The sequence below is a fragment of the Morone saxatilis genome, unplaced genomic scaffold (assembly GCF_004916995.1).
Source record: "Morone saxatilis isolate NCDOM2014 unplaced genomic scaffold, NCSU_SB_2.0 Contig24, whole genome shotgun sequence".
Taxonomy (NCBI): domain Eukaryota; kingdom Metazoa; phylum Chordata; class Actinopteri; family Moronidae; genus Morone; species Morone saxatilis.
In genome coordinates, this window is record NW_023339807.1 from 11,362,907 (window position 1) to 11,385,741 (window position 22,835).

Here is a 22,835-nt window from a genome sequence, read left to right on the forward strand (position 1 = left end):
GTGTGAGTGTGTGTTAGTGTGTGTATCCCTCTCTTGCACCATCAGCAAATACGAAGTGCACATATAGCATTACAGAGTAAAATTATAGTGCGCAAATAATATATACAGGTTATGGTCCATGAAAATGATGACGCATAGTATACAGTTAATTGGAGCCTGGACTTATTTAAACCATATTCAATATTCGCAACTTCGTGAATATCTTTCTTTTAGTGCCCTATGATAAATGATCACCCTGCGCACAAAAACACAATAAAGGCCAAACGAAAGTGTGTCTTAAAATAATAAGCAACCTACCACAAAGTACCACAAATTCTGTCTATGTGTAGACTTTAGGCTTGAAAGCTATGCTAAAAATGTCACAAATTGGCTTTTAAATCTTGTAAAAACAGTCACATTCACACATCAGCAGCAGTTAGACTGTCTCAAATTCAGCCACAAGCGTAGTTCATGTCTGAGGCTGCAAATTACCAGCATCATCTTTCTCTAATACACACATTAGTGCACACAGAAAACCATATTACAAAAGATCAATTATTCTATAGTCGAAGATTCCCTGCTGAACTCACGGTTATGGTAAAGAAATCAACTGAGATTTTGGTTTCTATGTAAGCAGAGACATACACTAAAGATGAAAATGAATGCATTCCTTTCTTCTCTCATATTTCAGTAGAGGTTGAAATATTGGGCATTTAAATTTGAGGACATTAATGCTGCCAACTGAAAGATTGGTTTCAATAACAAACAGACAGAAAGCCAGATGGTCTTGTTGGGGAGTAGAGTTCAAATTAACTGGCAACCGCACAGACACAATTGAACATTGTGGGTCACTCAGCGTCTAATATCAGGAGTCACAGTCACCTAATATCACTCAGCATTGCATATGCTTAAGAGTTTCCACAAAGCACCACTGTGAATGATTCACCATTGAAGCATATATTGTTTTGGCATCTTTACTTTCACTTTGTGGGTAAGTAGACCACCAGGCCGATGTCTGTCTGTCTGTCTGGATTTTTCTGCTTTACCAGTTGCACACAAACTCTGTATGGGGGAAACACCGCACAGTCGGATCCAACTGGACATGTACTTATATTTTTGGTTTTCTGATCCATGGAGCTGGTGTTTAACACCACACCAACAACTGTTTTTCCCCACCCCCAAACATCACTATGGCAACTGACTGGAGGACTCTTTAAGTGAGTCCTACTCAGTGCAATTCATTTTATTTATACGTTCATGTGAGCACAGGATTTGTATATGGCCTCCTCTCCTGGAAACAGTGTTTGAGTGTTTTGCGTTTATCCTACCTCCAGAGATCTCATTTGCATCCTCAGGAGGTACAACTGACTCAGTCAGCGTCTGGGGCTCAGTCTTGTCTCCTCCGTCACTCTCACCTTTTTCAGCTGCAGCAAATGACACAGATTAATCATCAATTTAACAAAATCCTGTAGAATTAAAAAAAAAGGTATTTCAGAGAGTCCCTTCTCTATGTGGGTTTACATAAGCCAATAAGGAAAGCACATACGTCAATACTTAGATTACAGGAGAGAACTGATTAAAATAGAGCAGGGTAGACTATGGTAAAGAGAGTATAGCACATCACAACAAAGATGAGTACAGATTTTCAGAGAGAAGAGGGAGAGAGGAAGGAAGGAAGCAGAAAGTGGGTTGGGGTTGAAAAGAAAGGAGAAAAACTGGAGAAAACAAGAGAAAACAGGTGGAAAAGAGAGGAGAGGAGAGGAAAAAAGAGAAAACAAGGAGAAACAAGAGAAGAGAAAAGGAAACTGGAGAGAGAAAAAGAGGAGGGGAGACATGAAGAGAGGGTGTTGATGAGAGGGGAGGAAATAAGAAAGAGGAGTTCACTATAGCGTAACAAAGTTGAAGAAAGGAAATAGGAGGAAATGAGAGGAGAGGAGACAAGAAGAATGTAAGAAAGATTTGAGAGTATAGTAGTATAGTGTCAGGTAAAACAGAGGAGCAGTGAAGACATAACAGTGTACAGAACAACAGAATAAAAGAGAGAAGAGAAATGCATAAACGCACCTTTATGTCTGCCCTGAAGTGGTCTGCTCTGCTCAGTGCCACTGACAGCGATCACACTGACAGTGTAGTCCTTAGAGGGGTTGTAGTCTGTTATCAACACTTTAGTGTCAGATCTCGATACTATGATTTCCCTCCGCTGACCACCTGACAGAGAGGGAGAAAAGAAGAAGAGACAGTGGTATGATTCAGTGTATTTCAATTCTTGTTGCTATATATGTAGTTGCTTGGAAGCAAAATATTAGTATTCTCATGACTGAGCCAATGTGAAGTTAATTCAGCAGAGGAGCTTATTAATATTCTCCATTCTGAAGGCAGGCAAACATTACAAGGTTGAAATATCTTATTTCAAAGTGGATTTGTTTGTGTGTGTCTTTGTGAGGTATCTTCACAAAAAGAAAAAAAAAAGATAAAACCAAGGCATTTTGTGGGTCCAAAGTTAATTCTGTTGTTGTTTCTTCAGGGGCTAGTGGGTGAAGCTTTGAGAGAAAATAAGGATTACCGTCTCTTAAGTTTTGAGGTCAGTAAAATACAATTTGTCCCAAAAATAGACTGTCAAGCCTCACCAAGAAACAAGTGTGCATGCACTTTTGTCCTCTCTTTAGCAGTTAATCCCCATCAGACCAACAGGTCACATTATCACCCCCATTTCAGTTTTGACCCTGCAATCAATTTGGCCATCAATAAGGTGCGTGAGCTTTCTCAGCTCTTCTGTCCCCTGTGCCTGCAGAGTGATGACTAATGACACCTTTAGGGGAAGGACAATAAATCCTACTGAAGGGGACAGCAGGTCAGGTGAGGTAACTGCATGAATCAGTGTTCACTGCAAAAACCAGAACCTTCGTCTGTGCAAGGGAACCAAACTACTGTTAATCAACCTGGGCTTTAAGTCACTGGGACACCATATGATAACTGTTGCACACGGAAAGTCTCAGTTTTCTCAGGGCCAAACACCCTTCTTAATACTTTTTTACAGTCTTTTCCATAAATCTCTCCTTCGTGACTGAATGTATTAGGTGAGAACAGCAATGAATCAAAGAGTTCACCTGCAATCACCTGTTTAGTCTTTAATGTAAAGGACTGGGCATTATTATTTACACTTGGTGCGTGATGATAATGATAATAAAGGAATTTACAAACATGTGAAGTGTGAGTTGTAAACCTTTTGGAAAATACCCTTATTCCCTTTCTCGCCCATCTTCACGGTCAACTTCAGGCCCAGGACATGAATGGCATTAAGCTTTTCAAATAAGCATACTTCCCAAAATGTTGAACTAATCCTTTAAATTAGTTAAAAGTCTAAAGTTGATCAGATTGGTTTCCGTGATATCCAAAACAGCTTGCAGTTTGTGGGCTGACTCAATTGTGGAAAACCCATTAAAATCATCATCTCTCCGTATTAAGATTAATTAAGAAGATTTTGGAAAACTACGACAAACAACTAATGCTTGACTTGTTTTTAAAACTGTTGTCACAATCATTTTAAACCGGAACAAATATAAAAAGTTGGCAGAAACTTCATTCTGCTTAACATGAATGCTTCATCACAAATGAAAACAGGCCTGGTACAATTATCAGAAAGGACACACAGTCATGTTGTGTTTCTCCTATAGTGGCCAAAAATTCATTTAAAGGAAACAGCAAAAATGTATAAACAATACCACAAATTAAAATTAGATGACAGCCATAATCTCTAGCCCACCCAAGAACACAATGTGGTTTCACTAGTCTGATCAGTTATACAATACATACTTATTCAGAAATCTGTAACCTCTCAGCACTACTCTCTCCACCTTTTCTCTTGTTAAAAATATCTCAGACCTCCAGGCCACCGAATATCCTGGTTTCAGTTAGTTACACTCCTCAATTTTAAAGTAAAACATTGGTCTATTAATGCTATTTCAGTCCTGGGACTCACTGTATTATTAACATTTTTAGCATCAGTTACTGACATTGGCAGCCGGGAGAGACACCTCAAAAGTCCCCTGCTGTGCTGCTCTTTAATGGAGGTGCCAACCAGACGCACATTTGCCAAAACACAGTTAGTCCTCATCCTTGAAATCTTTTCTTTTGTAGAAGCGGAAAATGCCTTTTGAAAATACTTTCTATAAAATATAAATCCCACCTTTGTGTCGCTTGTCGAAGTTTGTTTTAGAGTGTAGGATGGGCTCATTGTTTCCCCTTGTCTACTTTGTGTGGAAAAACAGCCACTACAGGTGAATTCTGCTCCCCGGCCTCAGGGGCAGTAATGAGGCCGTGGTGTAGCGAACCACACTAGAAAACTTACTTAGACAAGCAACACAAAGCTAAGAATAATCCTGTCTCAGGAGAGTTTTTTTGCATTATCGGTTAACATTAACATTATTATCGGTTTTACATGATAAATTAGTTTAATGATGAGGACTAGCTGGTTGAGTTTAGCAAATGTAACTTAGGTCTGTTTATTCGCTCCACCTCTGTTGAGTGATTCTCAAGCTTTTCTGTGGGACCTCACGGGTCTACCTGTTCTTACTCTCACTTTGTTTGTTCCACCACTGATGTTGACCTACTGTTTTTTGTTTAAAAGTTGCTCATTTTTTGATCCACCCATGATTAATTGTTAACTCGAGCTAACTTAGCTAAAGTTAGCTCGAGCATGGTAAAGCCTCACTCTGATTGGCTGCACAAACTTCGTCACAAGATGTGTAACTGCGCAGAACTACACCACTTTCCACTTGCTTTCTCTGTCTAATGCGTCAGCCGCAGTAACTATTCATATTATTCTGTATTGCTACTATAAATACTATATGTACTGTCACTGCTATAAATACTACAACCTGTTTTAAACCTCAGCTTGTGTCTCACACCACTTTTTATACCTTCCAGTGCTTAAAAAGCAAATACACTTTCCGTTACCCAAACGATTCCCCTAATTGGCTGCAGTATCAGTGTAACAATAGGTTGCAGTTGCATACAGTAAAAACTAAACTTTTTTTCTGCCGGGTTTGGCGTCATCTCTGCTGAGATTTGAGAGAGTAAATATAGACATCTGGCACTGATAAATAACACAGATACGCAAGTACACACAGACACAACCCACACTATTTGAAATTCTGAATTGTTGGCAGGCTATTGAACAGACTTCCAATAAATGCTTATTTTAGTTTAATTCATGCACTGTCATATAATAGGGAATAAAGCCACTGGACAGAGACGCACAGGGTAAAGTTAAACCATTTTGATGCAGTGAGACCTGGATTACATTATCCACAAGGACAAAAGCTGATAATGGGGGAAATGACAGGGGACAATGTTATAAAGAATATAAGAACTGATGATGAAGAATTGACAGCTAGGCATTTCTGTTGGCAAAAATGAGTCATCTGCTTCCAAAACCTTAATCCTTATCCAGTTGCTCCTTTTTAGAAAAGCTCAGAGGGAGGGAAAAAAAGGGATATTATGTTGAGCCGAAAGGTTAGCTGCCACTCTGACAGCTCCTTTTGTGATCTAAAATGGTCTTCAGCCAGTGTTAACAAGCTTCACCATGGGTGCTGTTCACCTCATTCGACTCAGACGGACTAAGACACTGGACTTCAGGACACTGGACAGGTATTTGTGTCCTCATCCCTCCTTATTATCGAAGAAAGCTGTATTACAGATACAGTAAGGACACTGGGAAGGTTTTTACTGCATTTGCTGAATGCCAGTGAGCTACTGCTGCACCTCCTCCCTGAGAGGAAGTGGCCATAAATTTCAGTTTTTGTTCTCTTTTCAGCTGTCGGAGGCAGCAAGAAATTGTCAGACGAGGCGTTTCTTGCAAAGTGTTGTTTGTGAGAAACAAGTTTTATGTTACAGAGTGCTTATTCAGTCCTACTTATTCATTTTTACAGCGCCGGCGAAAGAATTGTCTGCAGTGTTGAGCACAGCATCATTAATACGGAACAAATGGAAGCAGCGGCGCAGTTATAGTTAAGGAATTGATGTGAAGAAGATGTATGGCTGTGAAGGAAGGTGCACTGTGATTACATGATGAAGGAGACGTCAGGGGTAATTAGGGTGATTACTGACTACACTGTGCATGCCCAGAAAGAGACCAGGTCATGCCCTGTGTCTGTGCAATGATTGACTGCGGACAGATGCAGGATAAAAGCAGGATTTTAGGCATTCGTCATGTCCACACAGCCGTACGGTGATAATACACTTTAATGCTGGATGAATGACAGCTATATGGTGGCCTTTGTGTTTGGTCTGTCCTGGATTGAGCTCCATCACGAGCCAGTGTAGGTCCTACTGTTCTATCAGCTCCATTTTAAAATCTGCTGACAGGCTGCATGTACGCTGCAAAAACATTACTTTGTCTCAAACTTGGCAGAGGTGCAGGACAAACTTTGAGTCCCCCACGTCTCTCAGGAGTTTGATCCCTTCAAAGGAGCTTTGATAAGAAGTAAATTACATAATCCTTCCTGACAGATAGAAAATCCAAGTCATAATGGGATCCTTCCCACAAAATTTCAAAGTTAGGTCCCACTTTTCTTTGGCATAGAAGTATTTTCTCTACGTGAGCGTGTTCTGTGTGTGTCTATACAGCAAAATGATCCTACCTGGTATACTGTTGTAGAGGAATAGATAGCTGTCAAAGTCTCCTTTGGGTTCCTTCCATGAAACAAGAAGTTTGCTTGGGCTCAGCACTTTAAAACGCAGCCTCCTCGGAGCTGGAACTGAAAAACAATTAACCACAAGTCAGCTTCAATAGCATAGGGAATGATTCAAAATAGATAATATGTTGTTGAATGAAAATTATATTAATTAATCCCAGTCACCAGTGTGTTAACATGATACCCAGTCATTTAAACCCAGAGACACCACAAAATCTGCCCCAGAAGGCGACACATCAAAACAGCTCAAAGAGGAAATGAATAAATGGATGGACAGAAGGACAGAGAAAGGGCTGAGTGAATTTCAATTTTGAAATTCCTGTATCCATGAGAGCAACGCATAAAGCAAGTCAGCATGGCATACAGCTCAGCTTCAGTTTGCTTCAGCTCAAAACAGCATGAAAAAGGCTTAAAAACTTAGAGATTTAGAGAAACTATTTCCAGTCAAATTCTCTATAAGATTGATTCAATGAAAAACTGATATGAGGAGGGATGATTTAAATTTCTGTTACAGACCGGTGAAGAGAAGTAAAGGTCGATGTCTTTGCCTGTGCCAATTTTTGAGTGTTTATTTCTGATCTATACAAAATCACAGAGAAATGATTGGTTTACAGTAGCATCCTCAGCAGCTCACTGTACTTTCTTTTGTCAAAGAAAACTGCAGTGACCTGTTAAAAATGGTGACTGTATGTGTGTCTGAGACAGGATATTTTGTAGAATCAAAAGGTGGTAGAAAGCAGGAGATAATTTGACTGTTTATAATCTACAGAGAGACAACTGAATAAAAGAAAAGAAAAGACAACAGCAATAGAGAAATGTAGTATTATGGAATACTACGAATTCACCTCAGATGAAATCGCTGACATAACCTTTATGTCTGCGAAACATATCACCATTTCAACCATTAATCTATGTTAGTTTACATACAAATAACACTTAATATGTTTCTACTAAGTTTCTATAAATGAGTAGACACTGTCATCCACAAATCTGATGACACTGCCAATGTAAAGTTACCTGTCAGCACTCTTTAAAAACATTTCAAACTAAAAAAGTCTTAAAGATCCTTCAACAGAAATTACTCATAATCTGATATAGTAAAATTAACTTTGCTTTTAGATTGGGTCATGCAAGACTAATATATTGTTTTATTTTAGTACTTTTATAATGGAAAAAAACTGAATAAACTGGTTTAAAAATAAATCACAATTTATTTGCAATCATTTAGAGCTCCATCAATGTTCTTAAAAGTATAATTTTAAGGTATTTCTGACTCCAATTAAAAGGACAATATGACAGTTTTGTAATTTAATAAGACCTTGGGGACACAAAAATCAGTAATTTTCTTCTCTGGATGCATGTAGGTCAGGGAACCAACTTTGCTGCTGTCTATATAAATAAAGAATCAGAGTATAACATCCAGCTACTGTGCCTGGAGTCATCTAGGGAATAATATTAATGAACTACATCTCTTTAAGCTCTAATAAACTTTGAAAGACCCCTCAACTTAACTGCTGACCCACATTAGCGATGTGACAAGCTACAAAAATTGACGCTGATCTGTCAGTTAATGGCAGGATATGAATGTTTATAGAGTGCTGACATGTAAAGACTGTACATCAGCCATTATGGAGAAACTGAGTAGAGAAAAAAATGGGTGATATGATGTAGACAAACCTGAGGGGTACTGTGCAGGATTTTCACTCGGTGATGAGAACAGACTTCCATCTTTCTCAATGGAAAATCCCATTCAGGCAATAATCAGAGAGCACTGTATTTCCCAAGTTGCATTATTGTATTATAATGTTGTAGGCAGAAATGTTAGTTGGTCCGTTTAGAAGCCAGTGGTTCAGGTCAGGTCAACATGGGTCAAAAAATTTTGATAAACCATAGATTAAGTGTTCTTTAGTATATTAAGTATACTGGCACGTTGATAACCTAGTATATATATAATTGACACACATAGGTTTTATACTTTTTCTCTATTTAAATAAATTATCAAAGTAAAGAGAAAAGTTTCATCTCTTTCCAAAAAATAATTTCAGCCAAACTAAACCTTGCTGCCAAACATCCTTCCAATTTTAGTCACGGCATTACCTCACAAGTTAATGTCAGAAGCCAAAATAACAGGATCCAGTCTCAAGTTGTCAAACAAGGATAACGTATTGAACTTTTAATCACCAGATCTTACGATGCTGTGTGATCATTCTGCAGAGACACAGTGCAGCACTTTGCAGTTTTACATTTTGCTCACTCCTTTTCTTAAGTAATCGCCACCTATCAGATACTCAAAATGCATAGGATGAAACGGTATAATTACAGCACACAATAAGAATCTATGAATAATTTAAGTCTGTGACAGAGCTGGTAGATGATTACTCTGGTATCATTTTTGTGTGTGCTTGATAGTAGGTGAATTGAGTTGGCAGACAGGGTACCAATAACCAGATGAAAATTGCCTTGAATACCTTGATCTTTGCGTTGCATGTCAATGAACACACACACTCACACACACTGAATTATAATAGAAAACTTATTTAAAAAAAAAAAAAAAACCGAATGAGCCAACTATGACCCTGTTTTATTCTGTGAATGCATGTCAAGGTCTGTAAGTTGGAGGCAATTCCAGAGACAGCTACTATGATTAATGAATATGGACATAATAGCTCCAATAGCTGCAGATGCTGACAGAACATGAGGGTCTCGGATATAAATTACCCTTCACAAACCGCCACGTCTGTTCTTGTTTACCACCGTACGAGAGCACAACATTTCACACTCTCTATCAAGCCCATTAGACTTCTTCTCCCGATTGCGCAAACATTGTAGGAACCCTGCTAGAGGCTTTAACTCTGCCCTTAACTTACAGAGAGTATACCCACGTATAGTATATCACACAAACCAGTGCCATTTATCTGGCTCTAGAGTTAAGAGTTACACCATCAGTGAGCCCCCAATAGGTCCTTGCATAACCTTCTTGCCAGATAGTAAATGCAAGTCCAGCCATTTGGCAGAACTTTGGCGACTACTGCTTAGCAACAACATTTAGCTGCAGTAAATAGTCTGAGTCACTGAAGCCTCGGTGAAAAAAAATGACCCCAGCAGCTCCAGAAAATTACAGAAATCCCTTAAAAACTATACTGAACGTGTTCTCGCCTCATGAAGCTTAAGATGCTTTTAAAAGGGTCTAATTTGAAGTATGAACTTCAGTAATCTACCGACTCTGTATGGAGCTTGAACTAGAAAAGTCTTTTAACTGGAGGCCCAGTATGAACTGGAATTATCTGGGTTGGAGCGATGCAGACGCAGCTTGAAGCCCCAGTTTGAAAAAGGATGACTCTTCCCAGGATTAGCAGCGGTGAAAGCTAGCAGGGATTCCTGGTAGATGAGTAAATACTCACTGCCCAATCCTCTGCTTCACTTCATCTCCGCTCTCTATGCCTCCCCTCGCTCCACGTCTCTGTTTCAACTTCTTCTGCAAGTTTTCTCTTCCCATCTCATGATTTGGCTCAGCATCTCGCTCTATGTTGGCTTCTTTTCATCCTGCTACTCTCGCTGACTACCCCTTCTCTTCTTCCTCCTCCTTTTCTCTCACTTTCCTTACGCAACAATCTCTCTATTCAACTTAGATTCAACTCTCCTTTTTTGCTCTGTTTCGCCTCATGTCTGTCCTTTGTCTTCTCTGAGCTTTCTGGCTATTTTTGCAATCTCTTCTTTGTTGCCTTTTTCCAACCCTTTCTCTCTATACCTTTTCTCTATCCTCCTTCTAATCTCATCATCCTCTTTATATCCTTTTTCTTCTTCCATTGTCTTCATTTGGTTCTCTCTTTTCAACTTTCCTCCTGTTCTGTCACCATACTGTGATTCTTCCTCTCTCTCCTCTTCTTTCCCCTCATCTTTTCTCCTGTACTTCCCTTTCCCCATCATTTTCCCATCCTTAAATTCCCTGTTTTCCTCCGCCTCTGTCCAGACTAGGCCCTTACTGACTCCTCAGTGAGTATTCAGGCTACAGTAGCTTCACTAATACGGGGGATTTATGGATGACAACTGCTGGCTTGCACTGTCACCACAAGATAGCTACTGTACTGTACATGAGGGAGACGGGGGAAGTGTGTGTATGAGTGTGTGTGCCAATCCAGCGCTGCAGCACGAGTCGTTTGATGTGGCCGGCATCTTGTCAGTACAAGAACTACTCTGCTCACCGAGATAGCACTTAACCCAAATCCACTCTGGCTTTTTCTTTCCACCTCTCCGCTCTTTTTATCTCCTCTGCTGCTCTCGTGGAACACTTCACTCTTTTATCACATCTCGTCTCATCCTTGGGTTTAAACTCTTTTCTCCCTCTCCTCCTCCTCTTCCCTTGTCTTCTCTTTTATCCTATCTTCTCCTCTTCTCCGCCACCTGCACTCAACTCTTTTTGTGGTTTAACACCTTTTTTTTTCTCTTTCATCACTTTACCTGTCTAAGTGATGCCTTTACCCCATAACACTTATCTCTGTGCTGCATTGTTAGGCACAGTCTGTGTGTGTGTGTGTGAAATCTCTCTTAAGGACTGACTGAATATTAAGAGCCTGTTGGATGATCCTTCCCCTTGTGCAGTCTGGTGAAAGAAGCCATAATATTCTGCATGACTGCAAACCAACAGGGAAAAAAATATCACCATAAAATACTCAACTGGGTTAATTCTGCAGGAGATGACTGACATTCAACAAGAATAAAATATTAATTTCTAGAGTCTGCTATTCTTACACAGAACTACACACCATTTCCATGTTCCAAGTTTTGTATTTAGTCTTTATGGGATAGTTGATCATAACTATGGTCTTTTTATAATAGTTTTGGTCATTATTTTGATAATCACAAGATTAAACTTAATAACAAAATGAAAGTACATTATATACAACGTCTATTCAGTGGCAACAATAGTTCAATAAAATCTGTCAGAGCAAGAAATACAAGCAGACAATCATACAGATTTTACACAAACCCCAAGGTTGGCTTAAATATTAGTTTACAAACAACTTCCTGTTTCAAATTTGCCCCTCTGTACGTAGGGTGATAACAGCTAAATTGAGCCATCAGGTAAAATGAGCCATTTAAGGTTTGAGCCTCCTAACTCTTTCAATTCTAATAGCCAATGGCTGCAAATAATTTCCACTTGTGGCTACAACTGTACTTGATACAAAACAATTGATTTAATTGGTCTATGGTTGGTATGGTGGGCGGGGCAAAGCCTCACTTCCAGACTGCTGAGAAGAACTGTGAGGTGAGTGGCCTGGCAGACAAATCTTACTTGAACATTATAAGGTTGATAAATCACTAAAAAACAGATGTACAGTTATAAAAAATTGGGTATAATGCATGTTGTGATAGCCTTCATCAGATATAATGCCAAATTTTTAGCTTTGGTGCAAGCTGCATTGTAAACTATACACAGGCACACGACCACACCACACACACAGCACACACACTCACCCACACACACATACACTACACATTAACATACACACAGCACCACACACACACACACACCAGACATTACATAGAGTTTCCAAAATTGGTAGACCAATGGCAGGAGCCCCTCACACACCACACACATGCAGACACAGCGCACACACATGTACACACAAACACGCACACACACACACACAGACATTAACATTAGAGTTCCAAAATGTTAAAATTAAAGTTAATCAGATTGTTTTATCATAATTGCTTTGCAGTTTCAGTGGCTCATTTTAGCTGATCGGGTGGCCCATTTTACCTGAAAACTGATTATCTCAAAAATGTGGGACAGCTGATGTTTCAAAAGCTGAAAGACCTAAACGATTATATTTTATTACATCAATTTAACACAAAAATATTAAAAACAGTCCTTATTAACTATAAAAACACAATCCAGTGTCATACGTTGCTTTTTCTTAGTTTCCTAAGCAATTAACCAAAAAGTGGCTCAATTTAGCTGATATCACCCTACTGTAGTTTGCTCACACAGACTTTTGCTGAGCATGGGATTGTTGCATTTTGTTACATTTACGGTGCACTTTCACTTTTATCTCCAAATAAAGTCTTTTAAGCTGCTATAATCAATACTTTTTTATGTATACTCCAAATTACTTTTTAAAGCTTTAAGAGGCAGACGGACAGTTACTGACTAGCTGGTAAACAGTTAGCAGCTAAAGAGCAAGATATTTTCCTCAGGAGTTGATGGAGACCAGAACAGAGCTAAAATATTAAATATTTGACACCCATTCATCAAGTGAACATAAATTCGACTCAATATTCAGTTTTTGCCGGAAGTAGCAGTAGCAGTGCGTGTTGTTTCTAACTCAAGGTATGTCTTCCCCTATTCAAGTGTGTAACATAAACAGACAACTGTTTGCTAACATGTTTGCCATATCAACCTAAAAGGTGCTAATATATTGTTTACAGTTTGTTTCTGCTGCCCTCAAGTGGCCAAAAAATCAATGATTGCAGGTTGAGGTTAATCTGGTTGAACTGCTGTTTTTTCTTCGTCTGCCCTTCCTGATCATCTCACACTCTTGCTGTGAGTGACTACCTTAGTTGTAAAGTTATTTAAAAGAGAAAAACCTTCAAAAGCCCGGTCTTTGATAAAGTGAAAAAGCCAAAGATTCAAGCATTTATTTCCTTGAGTTCACTCAGATGAGGAATTTTCTTTCAGAAAGCTGCAGCAACAAGTTAAGTTTCCCTTTTAAATAAATGTCCTTTTCTTACCATCATGGCAGTTTTTCTCAGTTATTTCAAGAGAACCAGGACCAAAGTTGCCGATTCACAACCTTGTACTAATACAATATCTGCTCAGCCCCAAGTCACTTCTGGCTCTGCACGCTATTCCACTCTGTGATTTTGGGAAGCGTGTCTATGTTCCAAAACGCTCAAAGCCTATTTCATGCTTTTCAGACTGCAGCTACTTCACCTGGCACTTATTATTCCTACCTAAAGTACACTGTGGTACCCGTACTGTGTCATTTGGAATATCCATATTGAATGAAGAACTCGATATCCTGAGTGATATTATACATTGTGCAGTTCTCCCCCCCCCACACACACACACACCTCATGATCATCATTAGCTCATGTTACCATTAATTATAGTTTATTGTGTTTATTTACAATCAAAGAACATTATCTACATTCTCTGACAATAACGACAGGGCAAAATGAGAGAGTCTCCTGCACATAATTTCTCCAACAATTCAATGCTCCATTTAGTCCAAAGTGGCTGATGATTATGACAAGCTGGATTACCATCAACAGCAGCAGAGTGGCGAGGTGACGGTAGTCTGGGTGTGGATAATTTAGCAGTTTTTAAATTCAAAACAGGTTGTTCCATCTCATCCTCTCTTTTGTTTATGAATAAATGATTTCTCATCATTGGCTTCTCTCCCTGTTCATTATAACTGAAATTATTGGCCAACACTTTCACTCATACTAATTCACCAAGCTGCCCTCTAACCACACACACTCTCCACACAAACACACACGTATCTAGACACACACACCAACACAAAAGTGCAATATCTTTGTAAATGTGTTCTCGAGCACATAATCTGTTGTGATGTGTCCTGAAACAGGGTATTGACCTGGGCTGGCAATCAACAAAATCAATTACAATAATTAACTATACACACATTAGACACACACACAAACAGAGGACAACCCACACACATTTAGCATCTTTACAATGACTAACTGACTTATCTAGGGAACAGGACTGAAAATAATTGCTTAATTAACAATAAAGCATGACAGCTTTACTTTTTTGGGTTCAGATGTAACAGTGGCAAACTCCCACCATCAGGCATCTTTCCTTCATCTATCCTGTTTTTGTCAATGCTGCATTGGAAACAGCAACACAAAGTGCCAGGTCACTCCTTGCACCCTCTAAAGGACTGAGCAGAGAACAAAATTTACATTTCCCTTTTCAATACTTTTCAAGGCCAAAGTAAGAGCCAGAGAACCAAAAAAACAACAATCCACTGTTTTGCTCACTGCTCAATTTCTGCAGTAAGAACAGTATCAGAACCGTTCCCACAGGTCAGACATAGGAGCCAATATCTAGTAGCTCAAGCCTTATATGTAGTACTGACTGCATATTGTGTCCAAATTATGTTTTCTAAAAACATCTGTTTATATACAGCACAACAAATTTGCATTAACAAAGACAATTGTAGGAAATACAGTAAATTTGGTTTTGAGTTAAATATCTTGATAACTATTTTATGGATTACAAGGAAATCTGCAACAGATATTCAAGGTAGTAGGTAGTAGCCGACTTTTCTTTTAGCGTCATCTAGTGACAAACTCCTCAGCCTCGGCTTCTGAACTACGATGGGGAACCTTGTAAGCATTGTCAGTGTAACCATGTTAGCATGGTGACGTTAGCATCTAGCTCAACACCACTGTGCCTGCGTACAGTCTCACAAAGCTGCTAGTGTGTAGTATGGATGTGTAAATGTTCATTTCTGCAAAATATTCACTGCTCCTAATGCAAGATTGACATATTAATGGTTTTGTCTAAGGATACACAAAGCACTTGGTTGATGTTCAGAAGATTGTTGTAAAAAGTCAAACAGTAATCGCTGACTTGAAGCCTTTAACTTAAGGGAGACACTTTTCCTACAGTAAATGAATAATATGCAAGTAATTACTTTTTCTTTTAATGTATTTTGCAAAGTAAATTGGTTGTACATTTTGTTGGAGACACTGTTACAAACTATCAGGTTTAGTTTACATTATTTCCACTTCAGCACCAAGTAAGTTTGATGTTCCAATTTTACAGTGTAACTTATGTCAAACTAAATGTTTCACAATTGCTCAATAACAAAGGGCACATGCAACAGTAAAATTGAAAAGGATGCACCAATTAAGTGATATATATATATCTATATATATATAAAATAAGACTAGTTAGATGTGAATGCTAGATCATTTGCTGGCAGAGAAAACCCCTTACTGAACTGAGACACTCTTTGGTAGTGGGAGTTCCTGATGATATCCAGACATTTGTGCTGTATATACAAACATTCTCCATGGGTAGAAAACACACTAATCCTCAAGCTCAAATCCCCTCTGACCAGATGTTGCAGCTTAGGGGACAGATAGGGCAAAAATTAATGGCTATCACATGCTCCCTAATGAAGGGATTGAGCGGGTCACGCTCCCATAGTGTCTGGGAGGTCATCCATGTTCTGCTGTGATTCAGTGGGATCAAATCCCAGTCTAATTTATGCTGTCACACTTCTGTGTCACCTCTCGTTTCTGTCTGACTGCAATGAAAATCATGACCTACAGAAGTGCTGATGAAAATTTGAATAAAAAGAGAAGGGGGGCAAACAGATGAGAAAAATAAGTGAAGAGAAACAGAGCAAGAAGGATGGAGAAAAGGAAAGAGTGACAATGAGGGTAGTACAAAGACAGAATAAAATAGAAAACTGCTTCTTTCATTTCAATTTCAAAGCAATCACTGTTAAGTAAGGACTTCCAATGGTACATAAACACAAAGCACTGTACAGTGTACACTGATCCATTCAGGTTACTAAGCAAAAATAGACCCACAAACAAAAACTAACCACAAAGAGACCACTGTAATAACATAAATGATTTTTAGGGTGGAATTTCTTTTTGGTTTTTTTAATTTAGCTGTAGAAACAGATCAATAAAAGGTGTGTGTCATATGTGGATTATTGATTTTGAACAACAATTTCAGAGAGAGAGAAAAATAAATCTTTATTTGATTTCTGCGTGTAGTGTTTCTGTAAACAAGACCTGCTGCTTCCCTGCTCCTCTAACTCCACATCCTGGAAGGAATGTGAGCCACACACACACACACACACACACACACACACACAAAGCAGGGTCAGCTAAATGTTTAAGTGTCCCTTGGGGTCAATTTCATATGATCTCCATCCAGATAACTATAGTAGATCTGACCCTCTCCACATCATAGGCTGCCAATTCCCATAAACTCATGAACAACACACACTCACAGACATAGTTACACACACATACACTGCAGTCGTAAGAGTCAGGAAAGACTTCTTGGATCCATTTGTTGGAATAAGCTCATTTCCCTCATCCTACAGTTGTAGTTGAGACAATAACATCCAACAGCTATGACTAAATCACCTGATCACATGATAAGAAAGGATAGGTTACTGGGTTGGTTACTGTATTAAAGGGACACTTCACCCATTTGCATTAAGCTTTGTATCATTAGACAGTCTATTTTTGAATGGTCGTGCATCATTCCGTCACTTCCCCGGAGAGGGGAGCAAATACGGATTTCAGTGTTGCACTTCCTGCTTCCAATGATGGTAAAAATCGTCATTTTGCGTCATTGGAAGCAGGAAGTCTCATGTATCTGTAGAGGGCGTGAGACTACAAACACTACTTCCTCATTTTTTTTTTTCACTCACGCTACAGACTAATTACAGATCAGGGGTGGGACTTCACTTGCAGCAACGAAAAAATATAACCGCCATCTTGTTTGGAAGCTAAGTGGAGCGCGCTGTCAATCCAGACGTTACGACTATGGTAATCAATCTAATATGGAAGAAATTTTGAAAGTGTGATGGTCGAATCAAATGTTTGTGGCTACCTTTATGAGCCGCAATATAGCGAAGAGCAGCTAAGCTGAGGCTTCTGCCGCGGAGGCAGAGGACCCTGCCTGTCGCGGACGAGGAGCCCGGACTGGCTCGAGCTGGGGCGGACTGGTTGGTGCCTGTGCTCTCACTGTGCGTCTACGGGACACACGGACGTCTGACTGTAAAGTGAGTGTTTCTATTTCTTTCCTTATAACAATGTGGCATGTATGTAACACAATTTGTTCAGCATTATCACGAAGTTATTCTGGTTAATACGTAAGCGCTCACCCAACTGAACTAGCTTCTTTACTGCCAAAACAGCTTGCAGTTGCATTGCTAACTACTGTGGCACGCTAAACACAAAGACCATGCATCGCTAACTGTGTGCTCAATGTCTTGTAGACAATATCGCCTTAACAGGCCTTTCTGGAATGGGTCCTGCAAGGCGAGAGATTGGGTCGAGGGCATCCGTGTCGTTTTACCCGCTTGTGTTGGTGGCAGGCTATCCCGACAGAAAATATCCAGCTCCAGAATGGCCAGTACTGCGGGCACCAAGAAGCTGAGGACGCTCAGGGAGAACTATAACTGTCATTGTTAACATATTTATTTTGTTGTTGATATATTTCTAAAATAAATGGGTTATACATTCACGTTGTTGTAGTCCTTGATAGTGTTAGTGGGGGCGGCTTGCGGAGCTGTGCATTGTGGGAGTTGTTGTCTTTAATACAAATGCGCCCTAAAGTCACATTTCTGTCTTTGCTCGGTCAAATAGCACCAAATTCAAAATTTATGTTACATTTCGACTACATATATAACCCACTTTCAATAAATATTAATGTTTCCACGGGTGAAATGTCCCTTTAATAGATCTTGGAAAGTGTGTCAGAATAACTGAGTTTCATTCAGGAAAACACACGTGTTATACTTTAACTCACGCCATGCTAATAATACCACATAACAGCATATTAACATATAGTGTGTTCATCTGAAACTAAAATGTGTGTTTCTTGATAAGAGTGTATCCAGATTTTTAACATCCATGACCAAAAACACTGCATAAAACAGACAACAGCCCCCTTTTTTTGATGAGGCTCAGTTTGATTAAATCAGGTTTGCTGAGGTGAGGTTGATTGTGAAGCACACTGGAGCGTTGTATATTGTGTGGCACATTGCGCAGCAAATCATCACAGCTTGAAGCGTGCCGTTACAACACACATTTATTAAAACCCCTCTGAAGCGTGGCAGCATCGACAGCGGGGTTGCAAGTGTTGCCATGCTGCCAGGGAGAAATGGCATGATGATATGGAGGTGATATGATCATGAGCGTGATGTAATCTGATTGGACTGAGCCTGCACATCAAGCAGAGGGAGGATTGATGTGGAAACGGGGGAGGAGGAGACACAGAAAGGTCAGGTGAGGGAATGGAGGAGGATATGGAGGTAGAGGAGGGCAGAGAGGTGAGGGAAAGGCTTGAGGGAAGGAAGGAGAGATGGGTGATGAAGGGAACAGATGGGAAGAGGTTCGATGGCCAAGGTGGGAAGTGGTGGAAGGACTCAAAGAGAAGTTGGATCGGGGGGGGAGTGGGATGGGAGGGTGAAGAGCAGAAAGAAAAGAGAGAGAGAGATGATTGGAGAAGAGAAAAAAGTTCTTACCTTGACTCTGTGCCTTAGTGGGGAAATGGGAAACTAGGGCCAGTAACACCAGTGGAGCCCACAAACACCACTTAATCTGTCCCGTTGACAACATCCTCACAACCAGCAGTCTAGACCTGCACAGAGAGAATGAAGATTCTGTTGAGAAAAGGCAAAGCAAAGTGGGGAAAAAGCAAGAGAAAAGGGTTGTTAGAGACACAGAGAAGGGGGATTTCAACACCATGAATGCCTTTCAGCTGCACAGAGGCTCTGTGGGTCAAGACCCACCTTGCCCACACAGGCCCCAGACGCTGATCTGGAATCAGTTACTCCTGTCTAATATCCACTTTGATACAATTACAGAGCAGTAGTCTGGCAGTCTAGACTGACCACAGAGCAGCGGTCGAGCCTCACGCCTACATAGAACAGGCCGAGGGCAAAACAGTGCAGGACTTTGTTTGAGGGAAGAGAGGAGAGGAGAAGAAATGAACAAAAGAGCTGAGAGAAAGAGGGATAGAGGACAGAGTGATAAACAGACAGGAGGGAAGCAGTTTGACTGGCAGTCCTATGAAGGGACATTTCATGAGCATCATTGTCCGACCACAAGAGCAAACACAACAGCTCCTCTCCTCTCTTCCCTATCTCATCTCCTGCTTTCACCCTTAACATTTTGTTCTCTGCACCGTCTCTTCCACATTTCTCCCCCGCTCCTCTTCCTCTCCCTCCTCCTCTCCAGCCTGCCACTCATTATTACCCACTAAGGATGGACACAGACAGGCATCTTATCGCTTCAGTCCTGGGGAGACACACACCCGCTGACAGTCGTATGAATAAAACAGCACGTGCAACAAAAGTTGTTTCACGACTGAGTCATTCTCTGATGTGGAGGTAAGAACAGCCAGCTCCTTCAATTCAGGCAGTGTCAAAAGGCCAGAATAATGACAATGCATATTAATAAGCATGAAATACTCTAGGAAATAGGAATGATCTTTTTTTTTTTTTTTTTAAAGATCAGCCTCAGGACACAAAGAGGGAAATGAGAAGGAAAGGAAATTATTCTGTTAGTCTCTGTCAGACACACACAAATAATTAATGCAAGTACACACACACAAGAGTTAATTACACTAAATTCAGATTAGAGCGAGGTTCAATTAAAAATGTATCTCTCTTTACTCATGTGGTCCTAATAATGAAACATGAATGCACATTACAGCAAAAAAAAAGTTATTCTTGTCTTTAGTTTGCACATATTCCTCTTTCCAGTCCAAAGGGCAATTCTGTAACTGGTTAATTGGTTAATGAAAGCCAGGTTAAAGTCGCGCCCTCATTAAAATTCAGCAGTCTATGTGCCTAATGTGCATGCTTTTTTTAAGGCAGTGTGTGTAATACTGTTTGCACACATACTCAGCTCATTACAGTGCAAGACCGTAGACGACCCTTGCAAGCTTGTGTTTTGAAAGAGTAAACATTTGTAAAGGCTAATGAGAAAATCTGTATTTATTTTATTCCGGGAAAACTGACTTAAACCAAGTAAAATCAATATTTTTTTGTTTTCAAACAATTTCTCCACCTGCCTGTGAGACCGCACAAGTTTGATTCACCGACTGTACAGTCCAGATTTGTCTTCTGTGATCATTTCAAAGTGCTGCTGATTGATTTAAATGAAGTTTCTCAGCCAGATTTGGGTCAAACTATCAGATTTATTCAAATGAATTCGCTGCGTTCAAACGCTCCAGCGCCGCACACCTGAGAGCGACTCACTCTCTCACACACACACACGCACACACGCACAATGAATGAAATCGCCTTTCATACCTTTCCAGTCATCAATTCAAAGCGTCCTTTTATCCTCAAAGGAACACAATTCCTCTGAATACCAAAGACTGCTGCCTCCCAATGTGTTCCTCTTTCTGCTTACTCTTTCTCTTCTCCTCTTTTCTTTCTCTCACTCCGTCTCTCCGGATTCAATTCGGTCAGTCCGGAGTGGGTGTTTCTCTCCTCGTTATTCAGCCATCCCTCCCTCCAGCTATTCCTCCCTGTCCCAACCCTTTCCTTCGCCCGGGTTCATCTCAGAGAGAGAGAGAGAGAGAGGAGAGAGGAGAAGAGAGAGAGAGAGAGATAATACGCGACCAGTGCCGCTGCGCAAAATTAGCCTCCGCTACAACCTGACAGGTTTCAATCGGCTTCAGCCCCCGGGGCCCTTTATGTGCGCCTCCGCGGTCACGACGGGACTTGTCGTGGGCACATATCCGGAATTAGCGGCTTTAAAGGAGCCACATGGTCATTTGTGAAACTCGTTTTTTGTGTGTTTGACTTGGAAAAAAGTCCGTCTGCAAATGTCTCAGTGCGCTCGCAGCAGGTGCCTGACCGTGCCCTGCTGCGCGGCGAGCTCTGATGTTAAAGGCACAATGACACAGATTTCCTCTTCAGCTGAAAGTTATATTTACTAAAAGCCATGCCGATTCTTAAAATTGATTCCTGAGACGATTAAGTGAAATTATTTGACCCAAATGTTGGATTTGGAAAATATGAGTCAATACTAAACATTTTAAAATGAACCATTTCTGAAGTGGAAATACATGAAGGAATGCTATTATTATTATAGGGTCTCTAAATTGTTAAACTTTTGTTTATTCACTGATGTTTGTCCATTAGATAATTTAGGATACAATATTGCAATGCAGTCCACCAATCACCTTTAAAAGTGTTTTCAGCAGAGTGTAATGTGTGACATATTGTGCTTTCAGAAGATTGAAACCAGGGCTTTTATTGCTATATCTATCAAGCTGTCCAATATGGTCATCACAAAATCATATAAATGGAAGAAATCAGTCATCTTGACATTTTTAAATGGACATTTCGGGAATGAGCTGTAGTTTGCTTTCTTGCACAGACAGGAGGTGATAACTTAGCTTAGCATTACGACTAAAAACAGCTAACAGGGCTCTTTCCAAAAAGTAAAAAAAAAAAAAAACTAGCAGCACTTCAAACATTCACAGATTAACTGTACAGAAGTGTAAAAAAATATATAATTTCAGATTACATGATGTTTTTTGTGAGCCAGGCTAGCCAGTCTTTATGCTAAGCTAACTGTCTCCTGGATGTAGCTTCTTATTCAGTAGACCAATATGAGTGGGGTCGATGTCATCTAAGGCTCGACAAGAAAGCGAATGAGTGTATTTGCCAGAATATTTTTTCTTATCTTAGTGAGCATTACAGTGGATCGGTCAACAACTGTGCTTTCTTCTATCAGGCAGAGAAAAAAGACTTGAGTGCACTTTCTAATCCTGTTTATACACTCAGCTCCTGCGCTGTTAAAGAGACTTTGTGACTTGCCCCGAGGGGAGAAGAATAGGAGTCATGGGAAACAGAGGCTGGTGAAATGTGCCAGTGGCTGGTTGAGTTGAAACGTGGAATAGCTGCACTCCAGGTGGGTCCCTGGGGCAACACACACAAACACACAAACACACACACACACACACACACACGCATGCACGCCTTAGCCAAACAACTGTCCAGATGCCATAAACACTATAATCAAGTGGATAAGGATTCTGTCCTCCTGCCTCCTTCCTCCTCTTTCTTCCTCCAGCCTCTTCCTCCCTTCCTGTCCGTCTGTCGTCCGTTCATCTGTTGCCCGTTTGCAGCAGACCACACACACCAAACAAATACAGCAGATGCAGACACTGTGTCACTGTGTGTCTGAAATTAGGGCCGGACGTTATGACCTAAAATCTATGTCAACTTAAATGATGCAGTCTGCCTCGATAAAGATGAATAATAATATAATTATATTTTTAAACATGAGATATTCCTTTAATAGTCCCACGATGGGGAAATTCCAATATTACAGCAGCAAAGTGGATAGAGAAAAAAACAGTATAAAGACAGTATAAAAACAGTAAGAGTATGAAAAAATTAT

The 22,835-nt window shown here is 40.1% G+C and overlaps 1 protein-coding gene across 1 annotated transcript in view; it reads right to left on the bottom strand.

Annotated features, from left to right (window-relative positions):
• The window catches only part of LOC118336272 (collagen alpha-1(XIV) chain-like), a gene marked incomplete in the record, with an annotated part of 121,764 nt that extends 100,831 nt beyond the window's left edge, over positions 1-20,933 (bottom strand). The window contains 5 exon segments of the mRNA XM_035672881.1: positions 1,308-1,403; positions 2,044-2,187; positions 6,621-6,737; positions 18,935-19,050; positions 20,729-20,933. Coding sequence (XP_035528774.1) covers positions 1,308-1,403; positions 2,044-2,187; positions 6,621-6,737; positions 18,935-19,028 — 451 coding nt within the window.
• Positions 20,934-22,835: the final 1,902 nt, after the last annotated feature.